Source organism: Toxotes jaculatrix, chromosome 18 (genome assembly GCF_017976425.1).
Source record: "Toxotes jaculatrix isolate fToxJac2 chromosome 18, fToxJac2.pri, whole genome shotgun sequence".
Taxonomy (NCBI): domain Eukaryota; kingdom Metazoa; phylum Chordata; class Actinopteri; family Toxotidae; genus Toxotes; species Toxotes jaculatrix.
In genome coordinates, this window is record NC_054411.1 from 18648610 (window position 1) to 18671370 (window position 22761).

Below are 22761 nucleotides of genomic sequence, written 5' to 3' on the forward strand. Positions count from 1 at the left end.
AGGATATTAGGACGTGTTCATTAGATTCCCCAGAACAAATGGTGGGTCGATGAGACAGAACCTTCCCAAGGCCACGGTTCTCACACTGAAAATGACATTTAGATATTATTTCAAGAGCTCAAATTTCACAATGAGGTTTTCAGTTGCTTCCAAAATTCCAATTATTCTAGCTTTCCTTTGTTTCCATTAACACAGCCCCTCATAATGATCCAAAGGCTGATAAACCAGGCAGCTACCACTCAAACTGTCCATGGATCCAGGATCCAGGATCCATGGACAGTTTGATGCTAAATTCTGAGCCAAACATCCTCTGAACTGCTGCTCACTGGGTGCTTTTTGCTTTTAACATTTCGTACAGCCAACTGTTCATGTAGCTCTGTAGTGTGGACGTCAGCTGCTCAACAACAACAGCTCATGTACATTAGTTTTACTTAATAAAATAAAAAAGTATATCTATAATAATTAGCTGTGTTTAATAAGAGTGTAAAAAGGAGAGTGTGCAGGAGACGAAGACCAGCATAGCCAAAGTCTGGACACTGTTACGGCCACGAGTGTTTAAAAAAAAGAGAGAGAGAGAGAGAGAGAGAGAGAGAGTGAGGGAGGAGAGAAAACTCTCAATTAACTACACTAAAGCTGTCAGAAAAATGATGTCTGCTGTTCTCTAGTGGTCACAGTTAATATCGACTGTAACTCCTCTGTGGGAATAAATATAATAATCATTTATTTGCTATTTCTGTCTATTTTCAATTCTTCAATTCTTATTTTAGGTAAAATTGTCCTCCATAGTGAAAGTGATGGATGATAGTGAGCAGAGAATACAGTACAGCCCCTGAACTGTTTGTCCAGCTGTAGTAGACAGATGTGGACAGAAGAGAGCAGCAGACTGAAGTGTATCTGTGGTAGGGATGACAAATCCACTGCACTGAACATGTAATGCTGAATTTCAGTGAAGCAGTTCTGTTAGTAGATCAGTAATAATGATAGAAAGTGCCATGCATATGCCTGTAAATACAGACATTCATCAAAATGTCAAAAAATAATCTTATTTGAATTCTCATGTCAGCATCTGGACCTGGATGTATAAAGCCATTTCCAATGCCTAATGTTTTACTAAGAATTATTTTTACTCACCAGTGAAGGTTTAGGACTATTCTTAAGAGTGTTTCTGACCGGTTTTACAAACACCAGCCCAGTTCACCACTGTAGGAAATGCCTTTTTCACAATGATGCTGCATACTTTGGCAAACTTTGACTGGAGTTAGTCTAAAACAAAGACGTTTATTCTAAATGTAAAATTAAAAAAAAAAAATAAATAAAATAATGCAGAATCCCCGAAGATGTACCAGTTGAAAAATGCTTTAATTCACTCATGTAGCCACCCATGCATGATCAAATACAGATGATAGATTGATATAAGTAGGCACAAACAGAGCTGTAAGGTCTCTGGGTAGAAGTAGGCACGCACTGGATACCTGGAGGGTTATTGGGTTATTCAGCACTCCTCATTAGCTGTGCTATGACCACAGCAGGTTCATCTCAAACGCTGCAAAGTTCAATTGAACGTGTCTGAATATAAATTCCTCATCAAATTAAGTAAAACTTCAAACAATGTACGTCAAATTTCAACACAAGGGGAGTCTAAGAATCTAAGCGAGAAACCTACAGTAATGTTATGAATCTTTCAATGATAAACATTTTTCCACTGTAATCATACATCTGTTCATATACCAGTCAAACCAGCTGTATCTTTTCCTAAGATATAGTTACTCATTTCCATGGAAGGACAGAAACAACTATGAGATGGTAGAGATTTCCCTTCAAATTAAACCTTTGATTGTCACCTCAGGACGCTGGTCATGTCTTCTTTGACATATCCCAGCTGTCTCAACTGTTAGTAGCCACTCCCCCCAGCCCTCCAGGCCTGCTAACAGCTCTCAGTTTCAGTTTTCCCCAGCTGATCATCATCCTCGCCCTCTCACCCGCTCCACCCCTCCCAATTTCTTCTATGCCTCCCTTCCCACCCACTGGCCTTGTTAACCCAGCGCCCCCACCCCCCTTCCTTGTGAGGGTTCAGCTGCTGACAATGCGTCCTGCCCAGGTCTCGTGTTTGGTTCCAGGGTTGAGATGGGTTATGGTCACCTCCACTGCCTGGATCTTCTCGTGTTTGGGAGGGATGGAGCAAATCTTGTAGCTCATCTCGTCGCCTTCTACTGGCACGTACTCACCCTCGATGCTGGAGGGAGAAGTTAAAAAAAAAAAACATTAAAAAGTTAGAAACTATAAAATAGTACAAGTTATTCTTAAGCTTTACCTCACATGCAGATGTGCAGCTGAAAAGCGCAAGTGAACACCAGCAAGTGAAACAAAGTGAATTGCAACTAAATTTCACCAGAATTTAAAAAAAAAGACTCACCGTTTTGTTTCAGGGTGAGTAACATTACTGCAATGCCAACACAGATAAAGAACAAAACAGGAAATGGTTCTATTTCCCAGCCAATAGCACTAACGCAAGCCTGCACTTTGTAAAAGCTGTCTGCTCAGCATGCTTTTTGGTGTTTAGGTGCAAATATCTGCATGTTGGGTAACTACTGCTGGTGGTCTTGTTAGCAAAGCCTTGATTTGACACATCCGAGGGTCATGTGACAATGAAGCTAAAGGACAACAAATATTTTTTAAAAATGTCTTACTGAAGGAGTTACTGCTCACTGTAACCATACCTTATCTCCACACTGGCTACCTAGAAGTCTCTTCACAATGTGATTTAAATGTCATTGTTGGGGGGGGGGGGGGGGGCAAAATCCACAGTCCTTCAGTATAAAAGTGAATTCTTAAGTTCAGCTGAAGTTAAAATGAGGCTTTAAGAGGTTCTTTTCGAAAATTACAACCTTTTAGTACAAAATGTTTGTGTTACTCTCCCTCCACCTTGGCTCAGCGAGGATGCAGAGTATATCACTACAGCTGCTCGCACCACACAGCTAATGGCACTGACCTGTGTTTATAGTGAGAGTATACTGAGAGATATACACTCACAGCATCTATGAGCTGCAATGAGTTCACTATTTTATGCTTCAACTGTCCGACAGTAGGAGCTGTTTTCCTATTAAGTGTTGTAGTGTGGTCAGAGATCTTTACAAAAAGTGAGGTGGTGTTGGTGTTGACGTGCCATAATTGGTGTTATAATACTATAACCCTTTAAGATGAACTTTCAAACTGTCTTTAATACTACACAACAGAAAGCGCACACACACACACACACACACACACACACACACACACACACACACGCACACGCACACGCACACGCACACACACACACACACACACACACACACACACACACACACACACACACACACACACAGGATGGCAGTAGCTGCAGGAGCGGTGTAGGAGGACGATGAAATCTGATGACCTTCAGCACGTTGCCTTTGTTATCACCCACGGGCATAAAATACACGGACGTCAGCAGTGTATACTCACATGCACACACACACTTAAACACCTACATACACATAAAACACAGCGACACAATGTTTATTGTAATGCAGGATACAATAAAAGAGGGTCTGCTTCTCTTTTTTCTTTGGTGTGTGTCTGTGTGTGTGTGTCTGTGTGTCCCTCTACTCCTACACAGAGCCCTGCTGTAGTCTGATGACAGTGATTAGCAGCCCCCTCATACACCTCATCAGAGACAAAACACACACTCATCCTCAAGTTTCATCCACTGAACACACCCACTGAACCACACACACATGCACTCACACCAACTGTTGATGCCTTTCTATTCACATAATTTCCACTTAACCTGATTAAGTACATATCAGCATAAGTTAAAATGTTATTATTTTTTGGAATACTATTCTCTTCTTTCTCATAAGAACACCCAGCCCCCATAAACATAACAACCTATCCACAAACCTATGATTCTCACAGTATACGCACCCACTCACACACTTACTCTGAGATATGGACAAAGATGTCGCTGCCCCCGTCCGATGGCGTGATGAAGCCATGGCCTTTGGAGCGGGAAAAATATTTACACACACCAGTAAACACTGGACCCTCGGACGCACGAGCTGTCCTGTATAGAGAGAGTGAAATATAGACGGAGGGATGGAAGAAATGGAGGGTGATGGGAAAAAAAGAAGTAAGTGATGAAGAGCATTCAAGAATGTGAGTGTATCAACACAACACTCTGAATCCCCACTTACTGAAAACAGGGAATTTTCTTTCACTAGCAGATGAAAATTTCTTTCTATTTCTGTTACATCATGATCCTGTCAAACACTTTCAGTCATATAAACATGGGACAACTTGATCTGTAATGTAGTTTTTAAATTCACAACGTAGTGAAATTCTTACATTTTGAATAACAATATCGTCCTTCAGGCTGCATTGATTGAATTTTGTCACTCAGTGGAACTACTTAGCAAAAAGTTGCCAATTTATCCGTTCAGCATGCACAGAGCAACATTAGCATTAATCTGGAGATGTGTTTCTGCCTGCTGACAAATGTTGGTCCAGTATTCACTCTCCTTTCAGGAGGAGGAGGATGGTACATTGTTCACCCTTATTATGACTGTATACGGTACAGTGTATAGACACCTTCATTCCTTTACCCTGTTCCTACAAGTCGCTAATAAATTCAACAAGCATCACTTACTATACTGGAGACATAGCAGCTAACATTACACTCGCTTCACTTCCTTTTACGGATGTTTCATCCTGTGGGAATCTACAGTGTAATGTGCGTGTGTGTGCGTATATGTCCTCACGCTGAGCAGGTCCTGTTTCTGCGTGTGGGCAGAGGGCTGGGGATGAGGTAGCCTCTCATGGGGGAGGGCGAGCGGTCCCTGTGTCTGCAGATCGGAGGATGCAGGGACTCTGAAACAATAATAACAAAAATAACACACGGCAGCATAGTGTCTTGGTTGTGTACTACACTTCGAGGTTGTCGCTCGTCAAACTGCATCGCCAGTAGTGATTGGGAATATGCTGGTATACATTTTTACAGCATGATAGTCTCTGAATATAGTAACATCTCAGCCTTTAATGAAATAAGACAACACATAGTTCTCTAAGGAGCTAAAAATGTGCCTTTTACCTGGCAACACTGGAGACCGTGGGGATCCCGCAGAGGTTAGCGGAGGGGTCACTGGTCTTGACCCCTGGGTGGGCGGGGCCTGAGATGACATCACGGAGGAGGTGGAGTCAAAGCGTGGGGAGGAAGGAAGGGGTGAGGTCACTCAAAGGCTGTAAAACACCTGAGGAGAGCAGGACAGGAGAAGAAATGTGACGTCTTTGAGTAGATTGTAGCTGTATGCCAACAAACTTCCCATCACTCCTTACTAAATGTGCACATACACACACACACACACACACAAGCTGTGAAGTACAACAACCCCCCTAAAAAAAAACAAACAAACAAAAAAAACACACACTGAATGAGTGACCCGCCAGTGGCATTCTCAGAGCTCCCATTACCATGGCAACAACAATTTGTGGATGGGACGACAATGCTGCGACCTTGCAGAGGCACTGAAGGAGAGCCGCCCCCCCACCCCCCACATTCACCTCGCCCCAGGACTTACATCATCAGTCATTACGTCACCAGCTATGTCAACCAATTAGGGACAGGCAGAGAAGAAAACCTCCATTGATTTATTCTTTCCATTACTAATAAATTGTTAAAGGAGAGCTATGGAGAAAAGGGGATGAGAGGGATGAGAGAGGGGTGCTAGACAAATATAACTGAAGGAAACAATAACAGAAGCACCAGGAGCAGGTCAGTGAGCTCCGGGACAGTAAGTATTTCTCAGTATGTCTGCAGCTGATGACAGAATAAGCAGGAGCAGATTTTCCAGCTTTCCAAAAACAGGGTTTAATACTTCCACAGCTACAAGGCTGTGAGTTCAAGTCTAATTATAAAAAGGGGGAAACTGCATTGTATGTCCCCTGACTCAAAAAACAAAATCTAAAGTTGCACCAATCAATATTTTTATATCAACAATAGATCACATGACTATTTGTAATGTGTAAGGGGGCAGCTCGCAGTGACGAACGCACAGAAAACTACATCAGAACTGTTTAGGTAATACAGCCCGAAAACTCTGCTGCAGCAGGTCCCCTCGGTTTTTGATGAAAGTCGCTCCACACTTCTTGCCCAGCACCAAAAGGCAGACAAACAAACCTGGTGACAGCTTGAGCAGCTAGCATAGCTGCAGACTCGTAGTCCTGTTCTAAATTACTGTTATAGAAATGATAGAATCCCATCTTTAATGCTAACGCTGTCAATTTTAGCATTAAACTGTTGTGTGTGAAACTAACATGGTTCACAGGGACTATTTTCTGAAAGAGAAATTCTTCCGCTGGGTGTCAGGTGGTGGACAGAACGCAGTACCTATAAGAAAACGCTCAGTCTGGCTCAGTTCAGTATTGATAGATCGAGGCTTTGTGTTTGTTGTGATTGATGATGCAGCTCTGGGTATATTTATCCAGGAAGATTTGCTTAGCACACAACAGCTTGTTTAAAATTCATACACATACACACACTGACATGCAGGAGCCTGAATATATTTCACAGTTTCAAAACACAGAGCAGAGTGAGCAGAGCCTCTGATCCATCTTAACTCAATAGACATGAGGTTAATGCAATCACATGTTTCCTGCTGGAGGAAGGCAGGGTTACCACTGACGATCCACGCACATGCATAACCATGTATATATGCACACACACACACATGCTCTCACATAGATGTACACCCACATATACACTTTATAATCATTTATTTACAATGTGACAAGAGCAAGCCCCCAATACTGGAGGTATGAATCAAGTGAAACACAATCAAGACTGATGGTTTTCAGACTGCACAGATCTAAAGGAAATGGGAAAGAGGTCGTCATAGATGTGGAGAGATGGTAGCTACTCTAGAACAACAACAGGGTCTTTGCAAGGAGCACAGAGGGAGGGAGAAATGAAACGGAAAAGTGGCAGATAAGAAAGAGATAATGCCTGAGGGAGACTGGGAAAACAATGATGAGTACAGATTTAGCCCGTGAAGTCTCTTCACTGCATGCTGCTTTAAAGGACTGTAGTGATGGTTCACCATGTTTCGGCCAAATAACTTTAAATACTCTGTGCTTTAGATTCCTGTTTCCAACCATACATATTTCAGCTTATCCCAGAATCCTGTGGCCAAAAAGTTGTGCACTTCTGAGGCATGTATGCTTTTCATCTAAATCTTCTTAGAAAAAAATGACTAATGAATAATCCATTATCAAATTAGTTGACAGTTAATTTTAAGTATAGTCATGACAGAAAAATGCCCACCACAATTTCCCATAGCCTGTATAAGACAAGGAGAAGCAGCTCATCTTCACATTTGAGTAACTGGAACCAGCAAAGTTTTAGCTCTAAATTTCCCTTGACTGACTGTTTCAGCTCTTGACCATAGTCTAATGAAATGAAACCAACAGCTGCTAAGAATATGAGAAACTGGTCAATGTCTAAACTATTATGCACAAACCCCCTTTCAGGGAACAATAAGTCCACATCAAGTTGTTGATTAATACCAATCATTCCACAAAAAATACAGTGACAGCTGTTGAGATTTCTTGCTTTCAAAACTCTGCTTCCTGGACTGGACTTTGTGATGGAACAAACCCCCTCCTACCCAAGTTTCCAGAGACTCTCAGTGTCCTACTCGTCCCACCTGTTTGATTTGTCAGCTGCTCAGAGGACAGAGGAAAATAAGGGAAAAAAACAGTCTTAAAGCTAATCTCAGCTATAAAGGACGAAGAGCCTTGTTACTAACTGCATTTTTATTATTACACTATCAGTCATGGTCATATTAGCACAAGGGGGAGGAGGGGGACGGGGCTTCATAAAGCTGTGAAGTGGGAGCTGGTTTCAGAAGTGTTTTCCCACCCTCTGTATTCCCATTTCAATTTCTCCTTTAAACAATATGCTTCATGTCTCTTAACACAGAAATGTGAGCCTCGACTGGATAATGTAACAGAGTGTTTGTGTTAAGGCTGACAGGTTTAATGCTTTCAGCTTTCAGCCATGTTTCCTCTGTCATTTTGGCATGGTGGACAGGTCTAAAATACTACAATACCCATGAGCCTAGGGGTTCTGTTGCTATGGAGAAGAAGCCAGTCAGAGACGTGAATCTGAATGATAAGGAAATCAAAACGCTTCAGCAGCTGTTGACAAAATGTGGCGCCGCTGAACCGTCAACCAAACAGTTTGTCTTCCTTTGTTACTTTCCCTTGTCTCACCATTCTGACAGAAACAGACAGCAGTGCTTCAGTAGTACTTCCTGCAGTCATACTTTCCTCTCACCACCTTATGGTAGCAACTTCTGGTTAAAATATAGTGGCGTCTGTACATACTGTACATATTGTATAAGGATGGTGTTGAATGAAATCTGTAAAAAATAAAAACACAAATATTGTGCTTAAATACACTGTATATTAATTATAAATGAACTTCCCTGCAAAACAAAATAAACATGTCACCGGACGTTGTTGAGCTCAGGTGTTTCTAAAGTCTGCAAAGGCAGAGCAGGTTTGGTTGAATCTAAGTCTTCATGTGGTGAAGATGTTATTATTTCCATAGAAGTCCAGTCATACACACACACACACACACACACACACACACACACACACACACACACACACACACACACACACACACACATAAATAACCGCTAACTTCCTTCATGAAACTGCTCTAAACAGTTTCTAAGAAACCAAACGAGCAGTGCTTATGAATGTGAATGGGTACTTGATGATATGGTTTGTGCAGCTGGCAACCTACAAGAAGGCAGAAGAGAAGAAATTCATGGTGAAACAAAGAAACAGGCACAGGGTAAATCACAGTTACTGTCCACACTGAAATTTAGGAAACTTCATGTTCTGTTTAATATAGTTTTAACTTATATGGGAATATGAGTTAAACAAGGACAAAGGTGTGCCACAAAACAGAGAATAGAGAGAGTAAAGTCATTATTAAATGATACTGAAGAAGTACTTTCTGGTATGAAATTGGGCTTGGGATGTCTGGCAAGTCTGTAACACTCCATTTAACAGTGACTCCGGAGCTTTGGCAACAACAAATAAATAGTTTCTTTTCTTTTTATTTTCTTCTATTTAATTATGGCATGACCCTCTCTCTCTGTCTCACACACACACACACACACACACACACACACACACACACACACACCCACACACACACATGCACACGCACACAGAGCACTAGACTTGTGTCCTATGGAATTTTCCATGATAGTTTTTCTGGACACCACATCACCCAGAGACCCTGCTGATACAGCAAATACCAGCCCAGTGGGGCACAAAACACACACACACACACACACACACACACACACACACACACACACACACACACACACACACACACACACACACACACACACACCCACACACACACACACACACACCCACACACACACACACATACTCATGCATATGTTTTGTCTTAGAATTTGTGCTCTTTTTATGTTTACTGCAAACATCTATTGGTTAATGTTTTGGGTTTTTTTTTTTGTTTTTTAAAATCAGTAACAATCAGTGTCGGCCCTATAAAAAACCACAATGGTTGACTCCTCCTACACGTGATGTGGCTGTTATACTGTGTGAGGCAGGATGACAGTTTTCATGAATCTATGCAGACTCCATTCACTGGTTTAGAGTTTCAGCCTTACAAGACTAGATCCATTCATCTGGAGCTGCATTGAGAAATCAATCTCATTTCTAAAGGGACAGTCCTTCAGATGTATATATCAGTAATTGTAAGTGCAGATACTTCATATTATGGATTTATAAAACACAGTAATGTGACAGTAGCAGTAATCATCCTACTGTAAGTTTATAAAATCTAAACTGTTAAATGTTAAGGCTGTTTTTCCACGGCTCCAGGCTGTGCCAATTTAAAGGAACAGCAGTTTGACGTTTTGAGAAATATTCTTATTCACTGTCTTGCTGATAAGATTAGAAAACAGATACCACAATTACTTGCACACTGATAATCCTCTGACACAGAATCAGTGTTTTACTCCATTACACGGGTCTTTGGTAAAATCATTTAACTGGTGAATGAGGGTGTCTCTGAGTGTACCAGGACGTCCTGTCACCTCCCATCCTGCTGAACAAAGACATGGAGAGAAGGCCAGTGATGCAGACACAGTAGTCACAGACTGAATACTGAAAAAAAAAAAAAAATTACTGAAAGATGTGGCGATTGACACATTTCATTTAGCCACTATGTCAAATTCAACTCATTTTCACTTAGGAATCAATGCTGTAAACAAAGCCAATCAGGACATAAAAGGAAAGAAGAAGAAGAAAGAGAAATGCTAGTAAATCCAAAACAGACTGTTCAAGATTGATGCAAGTATTAAGGTTGCACATCTTGCACGCAAACATCAAGACACACCAATGCCGACTGGAAATCCTGTCTGTATTTTAAAACCGATGTGACAAAGCACAGAGAAGGACAGATGCCAGTGAGCTACAGTGGTGAGAAAAAAAAAGCCAGAGGGATGACTGAGTGAGGAAGTGAGACTGTTAACACAATCACCCCAATCTCTCCCTTTGCCTGCAGCCACTCTCATTCTCTGTCCATTGTCTCTCTCTCACTAGCTCTCTCACACAATCACTCAGTTCTTTGTTCATCCCCCAGGAAAACAAGGAAGAGATGACACAAAGGCATTATAGGGAAATACAGCTGAACATACAGTATGAGGCTATGTGATCCAACAGCTGAATAGCTTAGCTTAGCTTAGCTACAGCCCCTCAGGGCCAGAAACCAATAAGTACATTTTTGCAAGTTTTCAAGTCTTAATACTCAAGTACAACAATTATTTTCATAATCGATTCATTAATGTTACATTTTTACATTTGCACTGCACCGTTTCATCATGTTGGACTAATAAAGAGGACTCTCTGAGCCTTCGTAGCTGAAGGTCTCCCAGTCATCACTGAAAGCGGCTGAAAAAAAAAAAATGAAGTGGATGGGGCTTGTTAATGGCTCCAGGCAAGTTATTGAGGACCTGTATGCACCGACACAAAGAACGAGAGCAGCTGCTTTAGACGCATTATGCAGCCAGTGTGGAGCACTGAAGGCAGAAAGCATTAACCTTAAACATAGAGAGCCTATTATATTAAGCTCTGTGCGTGCTTGGAAGTCAGTGTGGGTGGGCGCATGGTCCTGTGTGCGTGAGCGTGTGTGCAAGGCCAAATGTGATACGTGTGTGTATGTGACAGCAAGAGATAGTCCTGATCCTACAATTTGATGACTCACCCTCCAGTGTGCGTCAATGCAGTGTTTCCCGTATTTTGATCATGCACACATTCATGAAGGCTGAGCGTACGCTGCGGTTCACACAAGCTGCATCATCCCCCTGGAGGTGTGTTTTTATATGATCAGCACTGGTGTTATGTCCATTTGAGTGTATCGTTCCAGGTCCAGGTCTTTCCAAATTTAAAACAAATCATCATGTCCCATGAGGGCATCAGATTACATCACACACTAATCCCTGCTGGGATCTTTGGGCCTGGTTTGATAAGAAACTGATCAATACAGGATTTTTGAGCCTGAGCCTGATGGTCAGTGTCTGAGAGTTTAGAAAAATCTGATCATGATATTCATTTACACATAACATGAAAAAAAACTGATTAGGTTGACTGGATTTGAGGTTGATTATTGAAAAGCTGTGTGGAAACATAATTGTGTTATGGTTTGTTGTGTTGGAATCAGAATTTACTTCAGCACCCCAGAGACAAACTGGGGTCCAAACCAACATCTTGTTACCTTGTTTAGCCACAACTTCTCTTTACTTTTGAGGTGGCTGTGCTTTCACTTTCTGTGCCAACACACACACAAAAAAACCCCCAACTTCCTCAAAGGAAGCACTCGTCTCTCCCGCTTGACTGTCCAAACTGTGATACCCGAACAATAGCATGTGGTGTTTTCTGCCAACTCAACCAACCTTGCTCTACCTACTGTGGGAAGGGGGCTGTGTGTTCCTGAAATACTATCATAGAAACAGCTTTGTTTTGGGATTGCTTTAGTAGGACATTGTCAAACAGTTTGACGTAACAGTATATCGAAGTTTCTAATTTTCTTGCTGAGAAAATTTTCTATCCCAGTGTTTATATTGTTTATGTTGCTCTGTGATAGACCAGCAATGCACTGAAGACGCTGTTTTAAAAATTACATCATTCTGTCTGATTTATCCACTTGTTTAAACAACCAGGACCTACTGATCAGCATCTACTCTGCCTACAAATTCTTCAAGATCCACCATAATTCCACTTAGTCTGACGGGCAAGAGCCACAAGCGTACAGTCGCAAAGGGTGTAAACCATCCAACAGCTTAGTCACATATTTTACTACTTTATTTACAAAATAAATCCAGAAATATTTGACATGTGAGAATGATGTACTTTATCTACTTATAAGGAATAATAACTATGTTTTCTTTTCTTTAAAAAAAGCACACAAGGTTTCAAACCACACATTTAGGAGCTTTAAGTGCCTGATCTGTGTGTTCAGAGTCTATGGATGAGGATGATTTATTTCATACATAAAAATCAAAAGAGGTGGTTCATTTGAAATGATGATTTATTCATACGGGTGCTTCTAGTAAAGAATAGGTGAGGAGTCAAACTGGTCTTTGATCAAACTAATTTACCTCATCCTTTTGTTACTAATCTTTGAGTTTATGTAAATGAAACTCCTTTCAGCCAACTTGAAACAAAGCAAAATAATTCATGTTGGTACAAGCAAAAAGGCAAGCACACTTGTACACATCTGTTTGGGCTTCAACCAGTTTTTTTTTTTCTAAAAGCTGAAATTCATTACAGCTGTTGATTAACATATCCTTCCTTTATTCTTTTTGTGTGGTGAAGTATGGTAAGTACACTCTGATGCTTAAATTTTCCAGCTGTTGATCCCCCTGTCAGATCACATCTGTATTAGTCGACAACGGCAATAAAAGTCCATGATATTTTTCTATTCACTCAACGACGACGACGTGATACTGCACTAGATGCACCAACATCTTTGCTGCAGTAACATGATACAAGGACACACACCCATGTAAAGACAACTTTGTTTACAAGAAAGCTCCACGGGGCAGTTAGAAGGTTCTCCCCACACTTTCCTTTGGTCATTTCCTCTCCTCACACATTCTGACACCCCACCGTGTCCTCAGAGTGTCACAATCACAGCAAATGATCACCACTTCCTGAAAACACCAGGAAAAGAGAAGCAGCTGGGTCTCATCCTGTGCAATCACCGCAGAGGGTAAACACTTTAGTTGGGGTTCTCTTACAGCTCCCATATGTAGAATTTTTATGCTATTGTTATGTGGTGTACCTGTCAGTCGCTGGGTCTGTCTACCGCTTTGGTCCAGACTGAAATACCTCAACAACTATTGGGTGGATTGTCACAAAATTTTATACAGACATTCATGGTGCCCAGATGTTGAATCCAAATGTTTTTGGTGATCCTCTGACATTTCATCTAGAACAGCAGCGGATTGATGTTTTAACTCATGATGCAATCTATTATCTGTGTGCCATTTCATATATCATACGTAACAATCCAGGAGAAATGTGTCATATCATGACATTAACAATATTTGCAACATCCTGTCACATTTACATCATAACTATGTACAGCAGCAACACGATGACCCTGCAGTTGGCTCCACTGTGAGGGTTTCCAAAAAGGAAGGTAAAATGTTGGTGCTTTTATCACATTAACCTTCAGAAAAAAAGAACAGAAAAGCTTTTTACGGTGTCATGTAGTAAGTAAACTGACCACAAGAAGAGATGAGTCGAGATCTGATTCATCCACCCATCCATTAGCTACACCGCTTAGCCTTTGAGGGTTGTAGAGAGCTGAAGTCAATCCCAGCTGACACTAGGCGAGGGGCGGGGTACGCCCTTGACGGGTTGCCAGTCCATCACAGGGCTGACACAGAGACAAACAGCCGTTCACACTCACATTCACACCCATGGGCAATTTAGAGTCACCAGTGAGCCTGCCTGTCTTTGGACTGTGGAAGGAAAATGGTAGGAAACCCACGTAAGCACTGGCTGGCAGGGACCCTTCCTGCTGTGAGGCAGCAGTGCTAACCACCCCACCACCATGTTGACCTGAGGCACAACAATTAATCAATCATCACCTCATCATGGGTTTTGTATGCTTCTGGGTAAATAATTAGAGCAGCACTTTCCAGCGTGGGAAAAAGAAAAACCTGAGACTTTACAAGCTGGGAAGAGCCAAAGCAAAGAGCTGAATCAGTCACACTCAGGCTGGAAAAGTTATAAGAAACAACTGGTCAGTTTAATGAATCCAGAGGAAAGAGTTTTGTAAAAATAACAATTATTGCATGACATGATTATGATATAATACGATTATATGATTTTACCAGATTCAGTTCAATAAATCCACTTTGGATTTATTTTTTTTTAGAAGTCTGGGTTTCTCCATGTTAGCTATCACTCAGCTGATCATAAAAGTCTCTGTGTGTCTCAGCACTAAAAGGTCAACCACTGCTTTAGTCCTGGTGTTTTACAGGATTGCTTCCATCATAACAATTACACTGCATTAGGCAGTGAAACTGAAGCTGTGCTGAGCTGTTACAGAGCCATTACAGCACTGTGTGCACTACATGAGACAAACAAGACAAACCGTGCGAGGCAAAGCGTTACGGCTGCACTGAGACCACTGAACCTGGAAATTACAAGAAAATTCCATCTTCTGTCTGTAAATGTTAATGCAGCTAATTTGTGATAGCGTAGAAATGATCTTTTTACCGAACCCATTTTCCCATAACCAGCCTAATCTGTTTCTACCGCACTTAATACCATTTACCAGAAGCCAGAGAATTCATTACAAGAACTGTTTTTTTTAATAGATGGAGAAAGCATTACTATTAGTTATTTATTTATTAATTTATTTAGGAAAAAGCAACACTTAAATACCAATACTTCCCTGAGAACTTGGACAGATTTGGTTTTAACAACAATGTTAACAATTTTGTGGCAAAATGCCAAAGCTTTGTTAAAGTGTCACAGTTTATTCCAAACAATTGTTTTTATAAGGTTTTTATCACATCCTCTTTTTATTAATATGGCAGCTTTTCCACCTAAGCCAAGTGTGTAAACTAGGGTATGTAAACTCTTTTGGTAACTTCAAATTCCACAAAAAATACCTCAAGCCATTCAAAGACATCATCTGGGGGTGTGGAAAATTACACTGGGCTTTTCTCACTATTCAGTGACATTTTGCAGACTGGATGATGAAAACAACTAACCCATGAAAGCAATCTGCAGATTAATCAATAATGAAAATAACTGTTAGTTGCAGATCTAATAAGAAACAAACTTTTTAACAATGTCACTTTCCCCCCATTTTTTGCAATTTCACTCTGTATTTAAAGCTGTAATTTAAAATGTGACAGTGTAAACGTAACAACACAAACCAAAACCTATAATAAAATAACATATATATATTAATAGAATAATGATATGTTTTATAAATGGAATGGATTTAACATGTGTTTATATTTCTCAAAGTAAGTTATCAAAACAAGCATTGTCTGGCACCTGTACCAGATCTCAGTTACTGTATCAGCACATTGTTGTCTGACATGAGTAATGACTGGAACATGCCGCTCTGGCCAGAGCGGATGGGCAGTGTTCAAAGACTTTCGTGGGGCTGTTACATTACATTTGAGCACAACCTGTGTCATGTTTTTCTAATTTGCTACAAACCTGATGTGACAGCAGCAGGGACAGCAGCCTGTCACAGCCTGGGTAGATTCACACAGACATGAAACTACTGTTGAAATGTGGGAACAAAAAAAAAATATGTGATCTGTAATAGTTTATTCGTGTCAATGAATAAACACAATAGATCATGGCCTGTATTCAAGTTGGGGGGCATGTCCATCTGACCTACTGCATTCCTTGTTAATTAGGCTACTTTTGCTGTCTTTGCTAATGCAAAATATAGAAAACTAGCAAGCTGTGAAAAGATAATCATAACACTAAACCTTCTTTAACACATTACATATGAAAAATGGAGGCATGCAAAAATTAAATTACTGTAAATAAATGATATGATGTCCATTTTCTAATTGGAGGAGAGCAAAAGAGTGAGAACACAGAGTTAGAGAAAGAAAAGACAAAGACATAGAGAGAAAATGAGAGACAGAAAAATATGGTCCCCTGATTTAAACTCAATGGTGTCCAGCCGATGTTCCCATCAGGCACTGGCCCCAGCTGCTGACTTAAAAATGACAATGGCTCCTTTTTATCTCTTCAGTATTGTGTTGGCTAACATTGAGGCAAGATACTACTGTTCCTAACTGGACCTCGTATGGGCAGAATATCATCATTTACAGTATTGTCTTAAGTCTAGAGGAGTTCCAACACAGACTTATACCACTTTTAGACTCATATCACTGATCCACAAGCATCTGCGTGTCATTTTAAAGTCCTTCCTTTCAAAACCTGCCAAATACAATTTCACAATGTTCAAAAACTCCCCCATTTCCATTCTCCTACAGCGGCTGTGATTTGTGAAATCCATGCCTTTTCCCTATATGGACTCCTGTCAAGCCTGGACCAGGGTCAACTGTTAAATTCTCACCGAGTTGGCTGGAGTCATGGACTACAGGAAGTCATGGACCAAGACACAAACTACAATTTAACCTGTAACTGTTACTCAAACTGTAACTAGAACATCTGAAACAGTCTGACTTGTGAAACCTCTCTGTCTCTGCAGAGGGCTCATGCTGTGGGCTGACTGACTGACTGAGCATGTCCCATGGTGCCCTAATACCAGCCTGTGTGTTTCACTACCATCAGACCTTGTGGCTGATTCATACTGAAAATCACTTTCAACCCAAGTTTGAGTCATAGCTCATTAGTGGTCACTGCTGTGCTTTACACTGGAGATTCAACATGGCAGACAGTGAGGGGAGTAATTAACGCTAATACAGCACAACACCTTTATGAGGTTTATTTTATTTAGCATGATAATTTAATCTACAATCACGTTCAAGCATCTAACAGACTGAGAAAAGAAATATTTCAGTTTTGGTTTTCTGGTTTCCATTTCTGCCAATTTCCTATTATTTAACCCTATTTATATGTTATACATATGTTAAATTGTTGTACTTTTAAAATATCAAAACATAAAAACATATCACTGAGTTAAATGAAAGTAAAATGTCATTTTTATAAAGAATGAACAATGGGGGCAAACAAGTTCCCAAGATCTGGATATGTCTGCTAATGTCTAAGTAAGACTTAGGGGGTGGGGGGGTGGGGAGGGTTATTCTTCCCACAACAAAGTGGAATAATGACAGATACTTAAAGACAAAAAACAGACCAGGGTTGGACTGACAAGCAGAGGGAGACAGACAGCTGAAGAAAAACAGCCATCAAGCCAAGGAGCGAAGAACAGAAGAGATAAAAGGTTTTAGAAACACAACCCCAGATTAAAACAACACACAGGGCTGTGCTGGTGGGGGCGTGTTGCTTCAGGCACCAGTGAGACGATAAAATACATCCCAGTAAGTCCAGTCTGAGAGACAGATCCATGAGTCTGAGACAGAGTGGTCTCACTGAAGTGAATGAGGGAGGTGAGAGCATTTACTGCTGTTTAGGAGGCAGTTTGGATTTGAGCCACAAGTTGTGATTGGTCACTTCCTGTGGGTGAAGACTTCCTGACAATAACTGTACTCCCCACCAAAACATCAAATAAAAAAAAACTGTAGAGCAGCTCAGGTCATGGCTACAAGATACTTTTTCTGATGTAGATACATGAGGCGGGTTTAAGTTCAAAACATTCTGTCAAACTCAAAGACAAATCACTCACAAATGAGCTGAAAATGACACTGTATTTATATTTTTAGCGTCAAGCTCCATCACGTTATTCTTACTTTTGTGCATGTTGTTGCTGCTCCGTATACAAAAGCATCAGAAGCAGGTCAGCAATCCCCACACAACCCGATTACAAATAATGAAACCTGATCTTGTGTGTGTCCTGTCCTGACTTGTGCAGTAATATCACCCAGCTCGGTGCTACTTTACTACATGCAGATATGTTTACACGGTGCTGGCAGAGCAGCCTCAGGGCTGAGAGTGAAGAGCTTTGCTCCAAACTGAGACAAATGCTTAAGGACCTCCTGCACCTTATAGTTCTCACAACTCAGTGTACCACCTAGACTAGGAACACTGATTGTACATTGCAATACAACACTTTTTTGAGGGGGTGGAAAATTTATTTATGGATAAAATGACCAGACAGGAATGTTGCTTTTGATCCGTTCAGCAAATTCAACACCTGACAAAATCAAGAAGCTTCATCTCATTCATGCAAAGCTTATCAGCGTTGCCATGAAACTGTCCTGCTCTTTGATTTGCGTCGCTCATACATCCGGAGATATTACAGAGGGACAGATAACATAGTATTAACTGTATGAAAAAAAAAAACCTCTGTGATGTTTGACAAATTGACAATCCCTCAGTATCGTCAAATGGCCAAACCTAGAAGCCACTGCTTTGGCAGGTAGATGCACCGGGGTTTGTTGATATACAACACAAAAACATTGAATCTGGCTGACCTTTAACTACCAGATAATTCTACGTCATTTGGCAAAGTTAGATTAACATATCTCCACTATTTTCCTCAAGACTGTTGCATGAAACGATAAATCATTGCCCTGATAACTTTCCAGAGTTGTAAAATACTGTCACTATTATAAACTGCTGTGCAGTGTTTCCTCTTCTGTTAATCTTTCAAACCCATCGATCTTCTACTCAAACCAGACCTTCCTGCATCGTATTTCTTGTCTCAGTACCAAAAACAACTCGGCCCCACTAACATAGCCTCTTTCATTTAATGCAGGGCTCTCTGCTTTACAACAAGAGCTAAAATAAATGTCTATATTTATGTTACTTATATACACAGACAGCCAAACAGCAGGTTAACCTCTTAGATTCACACATTGTCACTGTTGAGAAAAGCTGTGTACTCCCTGTCTCTGTCCCACAGAGACTGTTCTCTCACTGCATAATCAGCCCAAATGTTGGGACAAAAGGAAAAGAAAAGAAAAACACTCTTCAGGTTGCAGCATCATGTAACAGTAATCCACTTGGTTGGTTGAAAAATATGACCTGTGGAGTGGAGGCCAGGGGAAATTTGATGATATATTTTTTGCAATACTGGTTTAACAAAGTGAGATGTTGTTAGATGACGTATCGTGTTACCTATGTACCGTGTTTCCCAGAGTACCACCTTGACAGATGTGGTGACAAGCACACAAATGCCTCCAGCAGTCATTCCAGTCATATTTCAGTGTGAGTGGAATTTACCCGCTGGAGATACAGCAGTAGCATTCTTCATCAGTTTCTGATATCTATTAGACCCTGAGTCATCGATTAATGGAGAAAATAATCGGCAGACTCATCGAGAATGAAAACACACTTATTTGCCTTCTTGCTGAGAGTTAGATGAGCAGACTGATACCACTCTCATGTCGAACATCATCAACAGTCTTTGTTTCTCAATGGGAGCAAACCCCCTGCAGACAGGTAACAAACTCTGAGGGGAGGCCTGAAACCACCATGAGAGTGGAGGCTGTTTGGAGCGAGATATTCAACAATCACTTATGGAAATGTATAAACTTTTGTCCTTGTGGTGTCCATCTTTTCTTCTCTACCCTTTCGTGTCTCCATCACTCTTCTGTTGTTAAATCTTACTACCTGTTCACACGTTTATGGTCAAACTTCATTTCAGTAGCTCTCTGTCTTTCTCTCTCTCTCCCCATCCCTCTCTCATTATCACGGCTTTATTGTCTACAGCCAGCGATCACAGGGGACTGTTACAGCAGATCATATTGCACAACAGCATGCAAGGCCTTCACAACAAGCTCCATCTCCCGACTTTGCAGCTGTAAAAAGGCACCGTCATAAAATCCATGGTGAGCCTTTAAAGTGACTTAACAACAGTGGACATTTTGAAAACAGGTATTTATGACAGAGCAGACAAATATGTCAGTGGTGTGCAAGACTGAGAGTCTTCAGCTTTCTTATGATGCAAAGGCCTTTTCAGAGCCATGTAGGCTTCATGACATAATGTCATCTAGTACATGTAACAGTGAGATCTGATACATTTACTCACATTACTGCTCAGAATATATGAGGAAATGCGGAACAAGTCTCTTAAGTTGACCAGATGACATGTCAGCACTACACTGAGGTAATGTTTGAGTGTCCATAAACTGAGGGTCATAAAGAATCATGTAGTGGTGCCTGTTTTCATTTATTATTCAAACTCCGCTGCTCTTTCAGTTCCACGGGTAAGAAAGAGACCGTGTAATTTCAAACTGTTCAAAAGTTTTTAACATATCACCCAAGTCTATAGTAAAAAGTGTGTAGTGGTGGATGTTGAAATTCCATGGCCCCTGGGCCAACTGCAGCGCTTATTATGACCTAAGCTGCAAAGTATGCCTCTACCGTTCCCAGAGCTGTCAACCCTATGCAAAAAGAAAGGGTACCTGCAGGCCGAGATTAGCTGTGACTGGCTGGTTAGATTAAGGCCATGTGCAGACTAACTTGCGTGAATCATGCAGTCCTCTCATCCATTTGTATGGAGCTAATCCAGCAAAGCAGAAGAGGTACCAACGCAGCGGGCGCCAGCAAAACATCGCAGGGATATCGAGCAAAAATGTTGAACCAGACTCGATTTTTGCTGCTTGCCGCTCTGAACTGCATTAGCCAACCAAATGACTGCATAGTTCTACTGTTTACCTGACAATTGTTGTGAGATAAACATTGTTGTGAAGAGCTGTAGCTGTGATAATTGCTCAGAGTTGTGAAATCCTGTGTGAGTTTTATAAACCCTTGTCCAGGTGAACTACTCTGGATAGTCGCTAGAAAAAAAAAGTAAATATGAATTTGAGAAGTTATTTGTGTAAATAGGAGGAATACAACACTGAACGACAACATGGGCCAAGGCCATTTGTCTTATTCGTTCGCATTAACACTCAGATCTGCAGGAACACAGTGTCCACAGTTTATATAAGAGGACTCTTCACTTGCAGTGACAGACAGTCTTCTGAGGCCCTGAACACCTCTGTACAAGCTAAAACATGCAGAGACACACATGCGGGTGTTCGACAGTAGCCTAGTTCAACCTCAGTGAGTCTGTTAGACTCAGACCCAGACTGATAAAGTTCACACCTGTAAATCTGCCTCTGTGTGTGTATCTCAGGAGGGAGGAGGCACCTCAAGCCTTTCAGAGCCAACTACATGCTGACTGAAACTTCATCATGACACCCAGTCATTAGAATCCTCATTATAAACCTGGGACTTCTTTCTTTATAAGGCCAGATACACACAAACAACCTCACCCACAGATACCACTAACCCACCACATCAGGTGATTTGTTTTTTGTTTCAACCAACAACAGGGCAGAACCAGGGCTTAAAAACAAGAGCTTTGCTTCTACCTCTGCTCTCTTGTGTGGTTAACACACACACACACACACTCGTCCTATAATGAGCTGCAGATAGATACTGGCAACATCCTACAGCTATTAAGCGCCCACAGAAGCTCATCTTCCAGCACTTCATTAACTTCGAATGAGAGGTTTGTGCTGAGAGAAAACCTTTTCAAGTCTGAATGAAAGGTTCTGTTCTTCTTACACACACACACACACACACACACACACACACACACACACACACACACACACACACACACACACACAGCATCGACTCAGACTTGTGTGAAGAGGTAATTGGATGACACACACACACACACACACACACACACACACATATACACAGCCTTTCTGTTGTTGGCTGGTGTCCCCTTGCCTGCTTGTTTGCCCCCACCTCCCAAGGAAAAGAAGACCAGCTCGCGCCCAGAAAAAAACTATCCGTAATGGAAAGGAAAGAGTATGGAAGTCAGTAAACGCCACACATAGGTAGCAAAGACAAACTAACTGACAACCTTGACAGCAGCCCCGTTGTTCACTTTTACAACAAGACGTATTTTCTACCGTTCCATGAACCTATTTTCTAACTTATGCTGCAATTTGTGCTCAAACTTGACCGCTTATCTAACTGTCCGGGGGGGATTGGCCGTGTGACGTTCACGGAGCAAACACTTATCAGTTTGTTTTCTTAAAGTGTTTACAAACGCGCATCACTCACCTGACTTCCTCCACCTTCTCCTCTGAGGGATGTTCCCGAATCGAGGAAAACGCGTCCGAGAAAGCAAAACTCAAACTTTGGGTTTAGTTAAGTTGAGCGCGTTCAGTTTGCTCCACCGCTCTTCAGGATGTGACTGTGATAAGGTTCAATCTCCAGGAGTGGAGCAGCGTAAATACTCTCTCTCTCTCTCTCTCTCTCTCTCTCTCTCTCTCTCTCTCTCTCTCTCTCTCTCTCTCTCTCTCTCTCTCTCTCTGTTTTCTGAATGGGCGTTACTGGCTCCACGGCGACGTCACCTGTGAGCTCTTTACCGTAACGTACGCCACGTACGTTACGGTAAAGTGCGACCTCAAAACCACGCAGCGTACCGTAAATATTAAAAAAAACACACAACCTGCGAAGCTTCCAATATCCCAGTGTAAATGAGATTAGTTTTGTTAATGTTTTTGGTTTTCAGTGTGATTTTTATGGAAGACTATTTCTATC

At 41.3% G+C, this 22761-nt stretch overlaps 1 protein-coding gene across 1 annotated transcript; it reads right to left on the bottom strand.

Moving 5' to 3' along the window:
* Positions 1-1340: 1340 nt before the first annotated feature.
* carhsp1 (calcium regulated heat stable protein 1) lies at positions 1341-22450 on the bottom strand. The gene is made up of 5 exons (XM_041063527.1): positions 22279-22450; positions 5105-5264; positions 4776-4884; positions 3959-4081; positions 1341-2233 (listed from the first exon to the last, which is right to left on the bottom strand). Exons 2-5 carry the CDS (start codon positions 5193-5195, stop codon positions 2071-2073), a joined length of 486 nt encoding a protein of 161 aa, XP_040919461.1. The 5' UTR covers positions 5196-5264; positions 22279-22450; the 3' UTR covers positions 1341-2070.
* Positions 22451-22761: the final 311 nt, after the last annotated feature.

What these genes read in the sequence shown, in the direction of transcription:
- carhsp1 (XM_041063527.1), bottom strand. Translation starts at nt 5,195, where the DNA reads ATGTCATCTCAGGCCCCGCCCACCCAGGGGTCAAGACCAGTGACCCCT. An exon ending in ACGGTCTCCAGTGTTGCCAG is followed by an intron (nt 4,885 to 5,104) that starts GTAAAAGGCACA and finishes TTATTGTTTCAG; the next exon opens with AGTCCCTGCATCCTCCGATC. An exon ending in ATCTTTGTCCATATCTCAGA is followed by an intron (nt 2,234 to 3,958) that starts GTAAGTGTGTGA and finishes TTCTCCCTCCAG; the next exon opens with CATCGAGGGTGAGTACGTGC.